Source organism: Drosophila rhopaloa, unplaced genomic scaffold (assembly GCF_018152115.1).
Source record: "Drosophila rhopaloa isolate 14029-0021.01 unplaced genomic scaffold, ASM1815211v1 contig_163, whole genome shotgun sequence".
In the NCBI taxonomy this organism is placed as follows: Eukaryota; Metazoa; Arthropoda; class Insecta; order Diptera; family Drosophilidae; genus Drosophila; species Drosophila rhopaloa.
Window position 1 is genome coordinate 1,669,525 of NW_025335043.1, and position 15,340 is coordinate 1,684,864.

Here is a 15,340-nt window from a genome sequence, read left to right on the forward strand (position 1 = left end):
TACCAAAAACTAGAACATTTAAGTTCATAATTCTAATATTTACTTTGATTTAATTAGATTGATTAATTTAAAAAATCATCTGTTCTAATAACGCAACATTGTGAATCTTGGCATTTATTTTGATATCGTGATAGTATGACCTAATCCGATAGGCCATTCGATATGTCTCCAGCTTTTTGACAAACATTGAATCTTTAACTGTCAAAGTGGCAGCCGACATTAAAAAGTATAATAAAAAGGAAAAATGAAGCGAATTTGTGGTTCATACATGAGTCTCCAAGAGAAAACGATTTTCGGCGAACCTGAAGATTTAAATGGCAACATGGGGCCATTAATTAAGTCTCCAATGTCCGAAAATCGAGACCAAGAGGAACAAGGTGCGATTAAATATATGTAAATTAAATATAAAATTGACTTAAACGCTGATATTTCCGTAGGACTAGCTGTTCCTATCGCGTCTCCAAATCATGATGAACCAAATGCTTTTCCTGAAGCAGCTGAAACTGATGGAGGAAATTGTGTGCAGAACAATCAAGACACAGTTTCTGCTTCTAACTCGGGTGAGATGGATATTACAGCCCTGAATCCAGACCTTTCTGCTCCATCAAATGAGATTGTTCAACTTGCGGCTCCAAATCTGCAAGCTGCACTAGCTGATCAAGATCCACTTGCTATTGATCAGGGAAATAGTGACCAGGAAAAACAGGATACAGGTTCTGCTTCGATTGGTATTACCGCTCTCAATTATGTCCAATCTGATGCGACAATTGCGATTGATGATTCTATTTCGGCTGCAGATTCTTCTGATAAACCAGCTGCGATTGATGGTAATAAAGGTGCCCAAGGTCAGATTGATAATTACATCCTGGAGTTTGATCCCATTCCCGCTGCTGTTGAATATGCCATCTCATCTGCTGATTGTGATCCACTTGCAGGGACCCCTAGCGGGCTTGTAATGCCATTGATCTTGAAGACAGAATTAGAGGAGATGTCCTCCAATGAGCCTTCCAGCGACTTAAGTGAACCAGAACCTCAGACGACCGTCAACGAAGAGCTTTCCTTGGACACCAGTGAGGAAAACGGCAGTGGGGAAAACGAACCGGGGTCGGTTCAAAACATGAATCGTTGCTTAAACCGCCAGCTGAGCAAGTCCCTAATCCCCAAGGACGCTTGGATGGTCATCAATGGGGTAAAAGGTGTGGTCATCAGCCGCGCCACCTCGAAACGCGATAGCGAAGGAAAGTTTAAGGCCCATATAACCGTGAACGAAAAGCAGTACTATGGCGAGGGTCCTTCAACAATATCGGCCAAGAATAAGGCCTGCGAGCAGGCTTTGATAGACATAATCATTGCCAAGTTAGCAGATCAGAACACAAGCGACGATCAAGATGATCTGTTCGTAATGATGCTTGCCTCGTTCGCCATGCACAAACTTTCTGAGGAGTGGAAACTGGAGGGTTTCAATGTTCCGTTAAAACGCTCGGAATTACCACTCAGCTGGAAGACCATGCATCCTAGCCTGGTTCTTACCTACATGCGGCCAAATACCATTTTCGAGTATTTGGGATCCACCGGCGAACAGCCGAACGAGCTCTTCGAAATGGGAGTCAAGGTGTACGGCCAAGAGTTCAAGGCTAAAGGGACAAGTAAAAAAAATGCTCGTCGCTTTTTGGCCGCCCAAGTATGCAACAAGTTATTTGGTACCGACTTCTCCACCGGGGATACCACTTAAACTATATTAGACGGAACTTCAACAAGGCAACACAATTCAATTTTTTGTATAAAATATTGTACTTAAACTTAAAATTGTAATTAACAAAAAGAAAACTCAAAATAAACATAAAACACTTCATGCAAAGCAAATTAATTTTTTTGTATTTTTAACCAAAAGTTTAACATCTATCACTTATACATATCACATAAAAAAAATATTAATCAATGAAATTATAATATATTTTATAAATGCATATATATATATATCTTATAAAACCATTTTTTCAGTAGCAATGAGTATTGAAAAACGTGTGCTTTAAATTATTTCGATGTTTAAAGCCATTCAATAAAACTTATTCAAAAATGTTAATTTGTAAATTTGTTCTTTTTGTCGAACAAAACTTTTCGTTTAATCTTTTCGTATTACAGCATCGAGAACCTATGCAATTATTTGCAATCATATTTCCGTCTTCCATTTCCTCCCTGTCATTATAGAAAGACAAACAAAAAAGCGCCAGAACAAAGATCTTGGATATTGAATTTAATTAAAAATGTTCATGACAGTTCATCCAGCTTATTATCCTGCCACACTGACTGAGCAGAGCAAAAAAGCGAGGGTGAAATGAAAATGGAAAAATAATTTCAGCCAATTTAATTGAATTCTAATTGGAATTGTTCCACTGGAATTGTAAGTTGTCTAAATGAACAAAAAAAGGACACCGATGAGTGTTAATTTTATTATACGGTTCATTAATATCCTTAACTTACTTTCGATTCCTGAATTCGTTATCCGTGGGAAATGTCCCGGCATCCCCGTTTAATGACAATTAACATTTTTCTAATGGCCAGCAATTATAGGAATCCCCGGGCTTTGGGGCAAGATTTATACGAGTGAAGGGGCAGCCACTTTCTGGCGCTCAAGTCCAAGCCAAGTTCTCGCACAATGTTGGCCTTATTATTACATTGTTTATGAGAGCGCCTTCTCCTTGGCCTTCTCCCCGCTCGATTTATTGTTTTGTGTTGTGTTGTTCTTGTTGCTGGCTTGTTTTACAAGACCGTCTCGCCACGTTTACTAGTATATGTCCATGCCAACATCCCAAAAACTCCCAACCACCCAACCACCCTCCCCCTTTTTGAGGTCGCAGCATCTTGCGGTCCGCCTCAAGTCATATTTCCTTATTATCTGGGCGGTTTTGGCTTTGTTTTTTTCGTTTGCCGTCCCTTGACTTTTTTGCGGCTGACCTAACGAAAAAATGGAATTATTAATGGCCTCGTCCATTTGCTGCTAAGTGGCGCAAATTGTGTGTTTGTTTATATCATTTCGCAGGGCAGGAAATCTTTAAGAATTCTTTTTTATCTTCCGCTTCCTTAAAGAAAACTTGAAGGTGGTGAACAGTTTACGGAAGGCATTGAACCTTGCACTTTGTTAATGACCCTTAAAGCTGTAGCAAAAAAATAAGGTGAAGTGGATTTATGATGGGGATTAGAATTACAAAGGAGGAGGAGAGGGATTTATAGAAATTGCAAGTATAACTTATTTGCTCTTATTATGTAGCAAGACTAGTGAGTTTCTGGAAAAATCTTAAGTTGAGTGGGCCATGTAAAAATCAATTTAATTGTCAAGACATTCAAAGTTGAAGTTTTACCTATAAATTACCGAATTAAGGATGATAAAAAAAAGTTACTCTTTCTCAAAAATATATGCTCGCTCATACTTTAAGAAATCTAAAATATTTATATTAGTTTCTTAGGGAAGAATTTTCCAATTACTTAAAGTATTCAATGTTAAGAAAGAAAATTTGATTATTTATAAATTAAATCCTATTCCTAAGATGTTTTTGATTATCTTTACAGAATTCCAATAACCCTCGAGGCTTAAGTCCCCCAAGTTCAATCTTAAAGTATCTGATATCCTTCCTCCTGTCCTGCATTACCTGGTCAATACCTCAGACTACCTTTCATATGGCGGTAGCACACACCTTGCGTAAGTTTTCCCCTGCCCACTTGCCGCACTCCCCCAACTCGCCCTCATTGCATTAATTACCGCATACTTGGAGAGCATCTGGAGGGCGGCAAGGGCAGGAAAATCTGTGGCTGTGCTAAATTGCACTTCAAAACGAGAGCAGCATCCCTCTGGATGAGGATGTGGGTGTCCTGGATGTGCGGCTCCTACTCCACCTCGATTTCTCCTGCCCCTTCGAAAGTCCCTGTCGTAAAGTGTTTGCACGTGAGTTTGTGGGCGCCAACATGCGCTGATTGAGAGTTCCTGCCCCACTCACACACTCGCACTGGGGAAAGGATAAATGAAGGACGATGCTTAGATCTGACGTCGAAAAAGAGAGCAACCAGCTCAGCTATATTTTTTCTTATACACTGAAAATAAACAATTGGAAGTTTATATTGAACAAATTGATTTTGTTAAACAGAAGTATCTCATTTCAATCCGTAAGCCTGGTAACTATATGAAATTCTTAGTTATCGTTTAAATTGCACTTTATTTTGATGATCTCGTGATTTTTTTTTTTTTTTTAAATAAATATTTAAATAACTTTAACATTTGATTTACTTATTCAAAAGCTTAAATCACCTGAGCATATTTGTTAAGCGTAACGATAGCCAGAAAATTAATTGATCCTCTGAAATCGAATACCTGAAATATATTTCTTCCTGTGTTGCTGTGCATTTTTTCATGTACTATTTTTTTTTTGGTTTCCAGTGATGTGTTGTTCAAGCGCTTTGGCAAATATTTGATTTTAATTTTTCCAATTAATTGGTTTTCTATCAAAAATTGAACGCCCTACCAGGCCGGATCCATATATTCTTTTCTTTCCTCCTCAACTGCCCGTCGTCATTTACGTGCCACAAAACGTTGCGATTTTATTTTCTTGTTTTCCCCTGTCTGACTTTAAATGTCTGACTTTAAAGGGGAGAAGGGCAAGATGGTGGTATTAACACAAAAACTTTGTCCTGCAACCGCAAAGTGTGGAGGCGGGGAGGGCGAGGCAAATGTCAACTACAAGAAAATTGTCACTAATGAGTGGTAAAAAGAGCGAGCCGAGTAACAAGGCTTTGTTTGCATAGGCCGAAAGAGCCGGAAATGAGGGGAAAACTAAGAGGCGACTGCAAATTCTATAAAGCGAGTGGCTGGATGTTGGTCCACTGTGTACAGTCAATATTGGCAAATGTGTCAGTTGCAGCCCGCTTTGAGGTGGCCCCAAAATGGGCACAGCGGAGGGGAAAGGGTTGCTGTGGCTTATGAGCAGCAAAAAGCCAAACGGCAAGGGATAATGAAAACCACGACAAAAGCGCAAAAGTTCCACAACAGTCAAGTAGCCAGGAGTCACGAGAAGGACCTGAAGGACAGTGGGCAACCAGGACTCTCACACATATTCGCGACCCTTACATGTAAATTATGCAGGGAAAAAATTTGAGTAAATGGGTGGAAAAGGTTAAAGGTTTGGGGATGCTCTTTGTTGAGTAAACGTTTAAAAAATATCAAACTTTTAAGGAAAGAAATCATAATCGGTTGCCGTTGTTATATGCAAATTTATAAGTTATTTTTGAAATACTAAAATAAGATTTTGATATTGAAAATACTTTAAACTCAATTGAAAATCACACATGCCTAGATTGATTTGCCGATTATAATTTGATAACTTATTTTAAATATAAAAAAATGATTGAAAACTATGCGTATTTGTCGAAATCGATACCAACACAAATACAATAAAATTTGTTATTGAAATTATTTCAGTTCGTATATAACAGAGAACAATAAGCCGAAACTAACAATCATTCTATTTAAATTATATTTTTAGAAAAAGTGGTATTTTATTTGACTGTATTAAAACAGTATTAATTCAAAATAGAATTAAAAAATTTAAGCGGGCAAATATGTTTCTGGCTTCTGCAAATGTTGCATATTTATTAAACACTTCACCATTAAAACCACCAGTGAACGATGGTATTCTTGAATAAAAACCAACCTCTGCCCGGAACTCCGGTGTTTCGTGTTAATGAGATAAGCATGCAAATGCCCTAATAGAATGAGCTCCTCCAGCTTCAATTTTCCCGCCCGACAGTCCGCCTCCTTTGTTTTTCATTCAGGGGGCGTGGGCGGGAAGGAGAAAGGGAAAGTGCTGGAGAGCTGAGCAGTCAATTAACAAGGCGAGCAGAGCTGCAGGTGGATAACCATAACCCAGACATCGGGGACGAAAGGGAGCGGCAGCTCCACCGTTCATCATCGTTTATCTTAATAAACCGCGCACTCAGTCAGACATTAAGCTGGCGAAACCAAAAAGCAGCCAAAAGTCCTTTGGAAAATTGCTTAATTTGCAGTTGGCACTCGCAGCCAGAAACAGAGTGAGGAAAAATCAGATTCTGTGGAAAAGCTGGGAGTGGGAAAATGTGGGCGTGGCCGATTCAGTGCAGCGTTAACGCAAACTTGAAGCGCGGCACGTAAAAATGTTGATAAAACGCACAAAGCCAGTTGATGATTTCAATTTATATTTCCAAGTGGAACTCATCTTTAGTGCAGGGCGGAAAAGCGTAGCATTTTCCACCACCCCCACACCCAGCCCCGTTACGCGTTACATGTAGCGAATTTGCTGAAGCATATCACGTGCAACATAATTTTTCCAAGCGACTTGCCACTTGCAAGTAGGAGTAGACAGTGGCGTAGGAAAAGGGGGCACAGCCTGGCGACTGACATGAATGCTTCACGTCACCCAAGTGCTTCCCTCCTTTTCCCTTCCCGATGGGGATACGTGGCATTATGAGCGTGAAGTAGACTAAATAAATTACATTTGAGCACCAAAGGTGTTATGCACTGAACAAAACTAAATTGAGACATAATTTGAAAAGAAAATCTTTGGGTTACGTCTTAAGACATATTAAAGTTTTGAGTCCAATTTGCAATTTTTTTATTACTTAGTATTTTAGTAAGAAAAAAGGTTTGAAAAATTTTACAAAATAAATTAAATGAAATATAAATTTCTTCGATAAAAAAAATTTATTGCATTATTAAGTTCGTATATTATTAATATTTGTTTATTTTTCGTATAGTTTTTTAAATAAAAATTTTAAGTAAGTTTTGGTTTATATTCTTTCTTTTTTCATATTTAAAATTCAAATATTTATTTTAAAATTTAATGTCATTCAGCTTATACGACAGTTGCCTGTTATTGTAATCTTTAAACTAAAGAGATTAAATTACTTAGACAATATTTTTATTACTTTGAAGCGGTGTAATCTAAATATTCTTTTGAATCTAATCTTACCACACAGAAATTCTTTAAAGGTTACTTATTTTTTTCATTAAAAAATGAAATGTGAATCCCCTTTAATAATTCCCATCAAAAACAATTGCAATCTTTACTGCTTGAATTATCGATATCGAGATCGAGAACATAAAATTCAATTTTCAGCTTCCGAAAAAGTTTAACCTATTTACAGGAGAACTTCCTGGTTTTCAAACGGAATGCACCTGGCCACTTTCAGATGTCGTAAATAGTTAAAAGTAGTTAAAAATGCTAATAACCATAAAGTAAGTTTAAAAACTTTGCACGCAAACCTTATGCAATTTTCAATGCGTGTTCCTACTCCATCCGTATTTAAAGTTGGCATCGAAGACAGAGCCACGCCCACTCCGCTGCCGCCTTTCCTTAACTTCAACTTCAACTTGAAGTTGGCAATGCATTTGGTCCTGGTAAAAGTTTTTGGCAAGCAAATGGAGCAGGAAACAGCTGTCCCTTCATATCTTTTGCATATCAAAAGTATCGACATAAGGAAAGGAGGATAGAGGCAGAAGGATAAAAAGGACATCTTTCCAGACCCCCTTTTGCACTCTGTTGTGAAATATATGCAAAGTTTTTCCAGGACAGAGTGAGGCGGCGAGACACGCCCAAAAATGCTTAAAATTGCATTCGACTTCCTTATGCTGAAAAAAATGTAAAAAGGAAGTGCGATTTCAAGGATCGAAGAAAGATTTACTCATGCAGAACTATTGCTTTTAATGAAAAAGAACATATTGGTAGAACTTTAATAAACATGTACAAATCAAACTAAAGGTTCAAAGATATATCTGTTGAATAGAAAATAACTTTTGTCCGGTTAGACAGATTTCTTTTTGTGTTGAATTTTGAAATTAACAGAATATCATTATGTTAAGTGGCTGTTATTTATGGAGTCTGTAAGCAAAAATAATTGTTATGATAATTTGCAGGAATCGAGAGAAATTAAGTTAGGTCTTTTTGATTTTTTCAGAGGTTAAGTATTATTATAACCCAAGGGTATACAAATTTTCCCCAAATTTCTCCCAACACTCATGAAAGTGTGTGCGTGTATGTGAATGTTTGCATAGATGAGTGCAAAGTTACATTCAATTTATATGCACTTGCCGAAAAGTTTACACCGAAAAAAGTTGGAGCTGGTACGAAAACTAAACATTTTGTTATCGCTTTGATAATAGACTTCAGATTCCCGCCCACACACACACATATATGCTCTACCGCCCACACACACACACATAGAAGGGCTAACCGTTTATGCATGTATATGTATATTTTCGAAGGTCTACTGGGAATATCATTGTTTTTTTTTGGATTTTCCGGCTGCTGTAGTCAAAGTTTATTGCATTGAGGACAATTGAATGGCCTGCACAAGTTTACGGTAATTTTGTACTATTCGAATGCAATTTGCAAACTTAAGAAACACACTTTTAAGCGGCACACAAAAATCAATGTGGTTTTACGGGAAAAGCGGATTTAACATGTCAGCTTGCTTTTTTTTTAAATACTTAACCCAAATGAATTTGGGAGTGTGTTAAGTGCACTTAAGCTAGTATTTTGTATATTCAAATTCACTAATTAAAGGGGAAATCCTGTTGAGGTCATACAAAATCTATTTTTCGCCCTTATTATTTAATAGTAATTTTAAATGTCCTTGGTGGTTTTCTATGTATATTAGGTATGCCTGCTGTTTAACTTACTGCGTAAAACTTAAGGGATCAACTGTTAAAAAGGCACGAAAGCAAAAAAGCAATTAAATTAATAAATAAATATGTATTTTATATTCCCGTATTATGCCACCAAATAACCTTTACAAATGCCAAGTTGGACATTGAGTAATGATGACGGGTTGATGAATTCATATACAAATTTGAATTTCATTTAAGTAATCTAATTATCTCTTATTTGAAGTAGCAACAAACAAAATTTAAGGATATTTTGATATTCAGCCAATCGCACATTTTTAATGAAACAAAGGGTGCGCAAATTTCCACACTCAGTAAATGCAGAAATAAAAAATAAAAAGCAGAAAAAGGTGCTTGAAATTTACGTCGCAATAAAATTCTAATTAAAACAACTGCCTGGCGATCAAAAGCGGCACCCTTGACTTATTAACTTTGCCATGGGCAGATAACTTGGAATTTCAAAGGAGTTTAGTAACAACAAAACCGAAGGGGTGCTCCATGCTGCAAATACAAAAACAAAAGCAATGCATCGATTATATAAAGTCAGACATCAAAATTAATAATCTCAGTTCGCAGCTATGCAGCGGAAAAATGCCAGACGACCAAAACGAGTTGCTTTGAAGTTTTCCACTGCAAGAAAACGAAGCCCAAGGCGAAAGAAAATGGAGTATAAAGTAAGTAAAAGCAGGAAAAAACGAAGAAATTGGGAGATGGAGAAAAAAGTGCTCTTCATTTTTTGCATCATAGTCTTCATTTCTTAGACGAGCATCCTCATCAGCAGCAGCTTCATCAATGTGCATTTCATTGCTGTCCCTCGGGGGAAAATGGAACCACCTTCCTCTCACAAAATGCGGAGAGAAAAACTGGAGGACAAAACCTATTCGAAGATTGGAATACCCTGGTGTATCTATACATCCAATTTAAACAATATAATTACAGTAAAATAATCATAAGACCCCATAAACCTTTCGATTTTCAGGATATGGTTGTACGATTAAGTTTTGCCTTAACATTTCTTGCGAAAATTACAAATTTAAAATTGGCTAGTTTAATGGCAAAAGGCCCGAATAATCTTATATGCTATAAACTATAAGAGAAATTCGCCTGATCACTCCGATTAAGGTTCGGCAATACATTTACTAGACTATGTTAATAAAAGTGGTATACATTTTATTATTATAACAAAATAATATAAATCGTAGCTAAATTGAAATACCCTCTGCAAGTATATGAGAAGGAGTAGAAAAACAGAAGCAACAACGTCGAACTGCAATTTAAGTAGCAAAAAACAATGGAGCATGGCAAATGTTGTTATTGCGTTCAAACGATGTTCCCAGCAGTTATCCCATTTTCCCGATTTTTCCAGATGGCAGCTTATTAAACAGCGGAGAGCTTGCCACTACCACCAATGCGTCAATACACTGAAAAACCCAAGGTGAGCGAGTCAGAAAATCTTTAATTATGGGTTTTACGGATAGCATAGAGATGGGGGAAATGTAAAGAGAGTTGGAACAAGGAAATCTTTGCCATTTCATGATATAAAATGTAAACCCATATTTATAAACAAAAAATGCTAAAATATATATAAAAAAATAAAATAAAATTACTTTTCTTATAAAAACACATTTATTAAAAAGTTATTTATTTATATTTTTTAGGAATATCTCCCATAAATTTAAACTCACATACATAACCTTTTTGTTGGTTCAAGATGAAAAACACTTAGCACTTTAGTTCAGATATATTTCTTTTATTCAAAAAATGTTACTTTAAATAATTAAGATTCCAGTCTAATATTCTGGCAACTTTTAAAATCCCAGATATATCTTACTTGTGAACCATACCAACAGTAAACAAATTCACAAAAAGTTTGGAGGTATTATTTAAATGAGTAAGTATTCGAGGGACCACTGTAGTATCTCGACTTTGGCGCTACCAAAAACCCCCTCCTATTTTGGATGTTCTCTTCAGCGGTGCTGCTCCGCTTGCATATTACTCATGTGTACCCGGGGCAGCGATGTGGGTGGTGGGTTGGACGAATTGGTGGTGCAGGGTGGGTGGTGGCTTGCAATGCAGCTGCAGCTTTTGTTCTTGTTGCTGGCCCGTGGCTGGTGCTATACGTTTTTTAATAAATTATAAATTTCTGCAAATATATTTGCAAGCAGGGATTACATTTATCCCATAGCCATTCCTCTTTACCATCCGTTTTTGCTCCATCTTTGCATTTCACAAGTTTTTGCCGAGGCCCCAAGTGTGTATGGACCACCCACTTTTACCGCCCACCCCCTCCGATTTTCATGTGTGCTTTTGTATGCACTTTGGAATTTTGTATTCATGCTTAAGTCACGTTTCGCACATTTGTTAAGCGAAGTTCTTAAGGCGATTGCAATGCCGCTACTATCCCTCCCTTTCCCACCGCAATCACCCGTCTCGCTCCCTCCTGTTTGTACAGCAAACGGAAATTATGTGAAAAGTCTTAAATTAACTGCAAGTGGCAAGCGAAATGCTTGCGATGTGGTAAAATGAAAAGCAGTGTGGTTTTTTTCTGCTATATTGCGTAAACTGACTCGAAGATGAAAGGATATATTTTTTTAATCAATCACAGATCTCTTTGACTCAAGTCGTTCTTCTTTCCGAAAAGGTAAAAAACATTTCGGATTGCAAGTGAGAGATGCCAGCCCTCAGGAGTACAAGATAGTACATTTTTTTATCATTAGCGTAAATTTATATGTTTTACTTTCCCAGGAAGTATGAAAAATAACTTAAAACTGGAAAATAATTTTAAATTATTATATTTAATTTAACTAAACCAATTTTGATGTTCGCACTTAATAGTCATGTTGAAAGTAAATTAAATAAAACGTACGTTTAAGAATAAAATGAAAAATGAATGATGAAAAACCATTTAAAATAAAATAGAAAAAATTAATGATGAGAAACCATTTTAAAAAAAAGTTAAAAATGACAAAGCCAGTTTTTAATAACATTTTCAGAAATTTCAGCTCAAAAGAATGCATAAGACTCAACAAAAAAAATTCTTCTTAAACTGCTAAACTCAAGAATGTGTTTAAAATAAAAATTCCTTGAATTCAGCAGAGCTTGACAATAAAAATGTCATTTTAAAAATGATATATGTGGACTCACACTTTCCTCGCCCGTACACCACATGCAAAAGTTGCTCTGCGCCATTAAAATCACGTAGTAAATTTTCTTTCGTTAAACTTGAGCCGCTTCCAATAATTCGTTGTGAGTGAAACGTTCTCATAGGTGAAGTTTTTCCGCATTTTTTTGGTTGTCCCGTATTTCTTCGCTGCATATTAATTTGAAATTTGTAGCATACTTTTGAGCGGCCGTAAATGTTTTTTAGAGTATGTGGGGTGTTTTGTATTAACAGAGTCATAAATTCTCAGCACTGCTGACAGTTTTCATATTTGACTTTTCCTATGCATGTTCAACAGAAATTGCTACCCCAAAAAAAAAAGTCAGGTTACAGGGGATTAGGGGATCTCCACCTGCATTTCCACTATGGTGTAAAACAAGAACTTTTCGTCTAAGTAAATGTTCGGGAATGGGGAAAAATGTTTTGCATATGGAATGAAAGTATTTTCAGTATTTCCGTATCAGACAGGAGCTTGCTTTTTGGATGGTAAATGGGGAAACGGATTGATTTATTACATCTGTACAATCTATTCGATATAAACCGAAATCTCTGATAAACGACATAGTTTTTGGGGACAGACGACCTGTGTAGATGGACAAAGATTAAAGAATATTAAAACGAACTGATAATTTGTATTATTTTTATTATACTCTATTACCTTAAATTTATTTTCCGATGTTTGTTGGTAAACTTTTTTTTGAGACTTTTTTGAGAGCTTTCCATTAAAATACCTAAAATTTTCTTCCCATTGTGCCTTCTTCCATTAGCCAAGAATCCAAATAACGTATTTATCAGCAACTGACAAAGTGTGTCAGTCATTCTCTCAAATTGACAAGCCAAAAACAGAATCTTGCTGTGAGTTCGAGGACGGCAGTACGATTCCATTCGAATCTCAATCAGGGGCACATTCAATCACCCGCAGACGCAGACATCCACTAACACGGCCAAACAAACGCACAAATATTTACTGAAATTTATTTACTCCTTTATTCGGGTGTCGCATTGAATTACATTTCCATGGGGCGGCACGGGCTTTTCCGACATCACGAACCGAAAACTTTTCAACTGCAGCTCCAGTTCCAAAGCTTCGAGAAAAGTTTTTACGCCATTTCCGGCGTAACGACATTTTTTGGCCAAATTGTGTGTGAAATTGAATTGCAATTGTCAATAATTCGTTGCCAAAAATGTATATACGTTGGTATTGAATGCAACTGTGTACCGGAGAAGGAGAACTGATTCGGCAAAGTTGAGTGTGTGTGCAATGCGATTACCAAAAGTTGAGCCCAACTTGTCAACTTTTTCGCTTAAGGTGCTCGTGACTCTAATTAAAATTTAGCAATTCCCTCAACTTGATTAAATGGCGCAAGTCCTTAGCATTTTTCTTGCTCAATTCTTAACAATGCTTAGCTGATCTAAATCATTTTTCTGCCTTTTCCCGTTGCTGCAGTAATAAAAACCAATGACGTGTGTAAAATTTATTTATTTTTTATGTGCTCACAACTAATGTCATGCAGCAAAAAAAAGAGAGAAACATTGAACACTGGCGGTCCAAAGCAGCTGCAACAGCTTCGGCTTCGTGCCTATCCAAAGTGGCACGTACCAAAAAGTTCCGCAAAGCGATTTTTTTTTTACTTTCCTTTCTTTTTGATGATAATGTGTGGGTATGCTGGTTTGATGAGTAAGAAGGGCAAATGTGTAAAAGATGCCCCACCTCTCATCATATAGGTTAATACCTTTTTGTTGGTGTATTATATTGAGCATTTGTAGTACGACTTTCTTTAATCTTAAGCCCATATAGCTGGTTAATTATATAAGTGTTGATATTGTTATGTTTTAAAAATTATTACCTATGAATTAATTTGTTGCATTAATAAGTAATACAAAATCTGGCAAAATATGTTTTAATTTATTATATAAAAATTCATGATATAATTCATATAATGACAGTTAAGGTTTTCCTGGTATAGAGTTAATTTATAATAAATTATAATTGAATTCAAATCTTAAATTAAAATAAACAAATTTTTAAGTAATAGGTAACTGCAATGCGGCGCTTTTAGTATCACATTTCTTATTTATTTTTTATTCTAAACATATGGGCGATTTCAAACGTTTGTGTGTGTCTGCCACTGTTTGTCATAAATTTTCTAAAAGGAAAGAGGGACAGGAAGGGGTGGCCCTGGGTGTAACTGACTTTGCTTTTCTTTTGGCCGCAACATTTGACACCTGCTACTACTGCCCCTCCCCTTTTCGTCCTGCTCCTGCTTCGAATTTTATTGTTTGCTTAAATATTTACACAATGAAAACGAAGCGTTTTCCATGTGTGTACACTTTGGGGGATGTGTTTGCGGTTCTGGCTCAACTTACAAATGTTTTTTCCATAGCTTAGAGACTTTTGATTTATCTACATTTGCTGTGTGCCCCTGCCTGACCCCAAAAGGTTGAGCTTTGTGTATTTATTATATTCTATATTGTACTCAATTGCCAATTATGAGCTGTTAAGGTTCCTGAGCTATGATAAATGTGTCGAAGAAATGTAAATTTTTGCGGGCCCAATTAAAGTTGTGCCAAACTTTTGCCTAAAATGTGTTAGGGCCAAAGTGACTTCGACAGCGACAGCAACACTTCTGCCAATTTGAATATTTCATGACATTTGTCACTCTCTGCATGCAACAGACACTCGTTTCCTGTTTACAGACCGATGTGGATGACACAGCCAACTTTTGACTTCTTTTTTGGCCCCAACCTACCCGGTTTTCCACCCGCCTACATGACTCGCGTTTTCCTCCGGCATTCTACTGAATTTTCTTCTCGTTTTTTTAGCGTGTTCATCATGTCAACTGCGAAAACTCAATTTGCCTAAGTAAATAAACGGAATATGAATGTTTAATTTATTTTATAGATATTAAATAAACACACGACTCCTAACAGAGTTTGGGTACACATGAAGGGGGAAAAACTTTGACTTGAAGCTGAACTTCGTTGGCTGGCAAGAAAGAGAGCCAATTGTGGGTAGGTTGACCGCCTAGCTTGTAATAACAAAATTTGCAATTCGCCAACTTTAGAGAAATGGAAATACTTAAAGCAAAAAATATACAGGAGTAGGTAAAAACCTCAAAGCAAATTGCAGTTCTCTGTAGCAGTTGGCTTAATCGTTTCCTCCTCTTTGGCAATCTATCGAAAAAGGTTTAATTAAAATCTCACCACGGAAAGATGCGAAAATCAATTTAATTAAATTGGCACTCACTCTCGATTTCTCCACTCACTTTCTCAGTGACTTATTTTGGTCTCGGTTCCAAAAGCGAATCACAGACTAAGAAATGTACAGTATGCAAAGGAGAAAGAAATGTAAAGAAATGTTAACAGTTCAGAGATTGATTAAACCAACAGAAACCACCTGCGGGCAACTCGCACTTTGTATTTCTCCGATAATTAAAATATTCATTACTGCCTAAGAACAGTGTTGCAGATAATTGTAAAGCATTATTCAAATC

General features: G+C 36.6%; 1 protein-coding gene across 3 annotated transcripts; it reads left to right on the plus strand.

The window, feature by feature from the left end:
* Positions 1-215: 215 nt before the first annotated feature.
* LOC108047326 lies at positions 216-1,863 on the plus strand. 3 transcript variants are annotated; one of them, XM_017127446.2, is made up of 3 exons: positions 216-377; positions 438-845; positions 936-1,863. In XM_017127446.2, the coding sequence occupies exons 1-3, from the start codon at positions 245-247 to the stop codon at positions 1,730-1,732; spliced, it is 1,338 nt and encodes a 445-aa protein (XP_016982935.2). In that variant the 5' UTR covers positions 216-244; the 3' UTR covers positions 1,733-1,863. The 3 variants fall into 3 exon arrangements, with proteins under 3 accessions (XP_016982935.2, XP_016982934.2, XP_016982933.2); XM_017127445.2 differs by having other exon boundaries at positions 438-728; positions 798-1,863; XM_017127444.2 differs by having other exon boundaries at positions 438-1,863.
* The last annotated feature ends 13,477 nt before the right edge of the window (positions 1,864-15,340 follow it).

What these genes read in the sequence shown, in the direction of transcription:
- LOC108047326 (XM_017127444.2), top strand. Translation starts at nt 245, where the DNA reads ATGAAGCGAATTTGTGGTTCATACATGAGTCTCCAAGAGAAAACGATT. An exon ending in TCGAGACCAAGAGGAACAAG is followed by an intron (nt 378 to 437) that starts GTGCGATTAAAT and finishes ATATTTCCGTAG; the next exon opens with GACTAGCTGTTCCTATCGCG.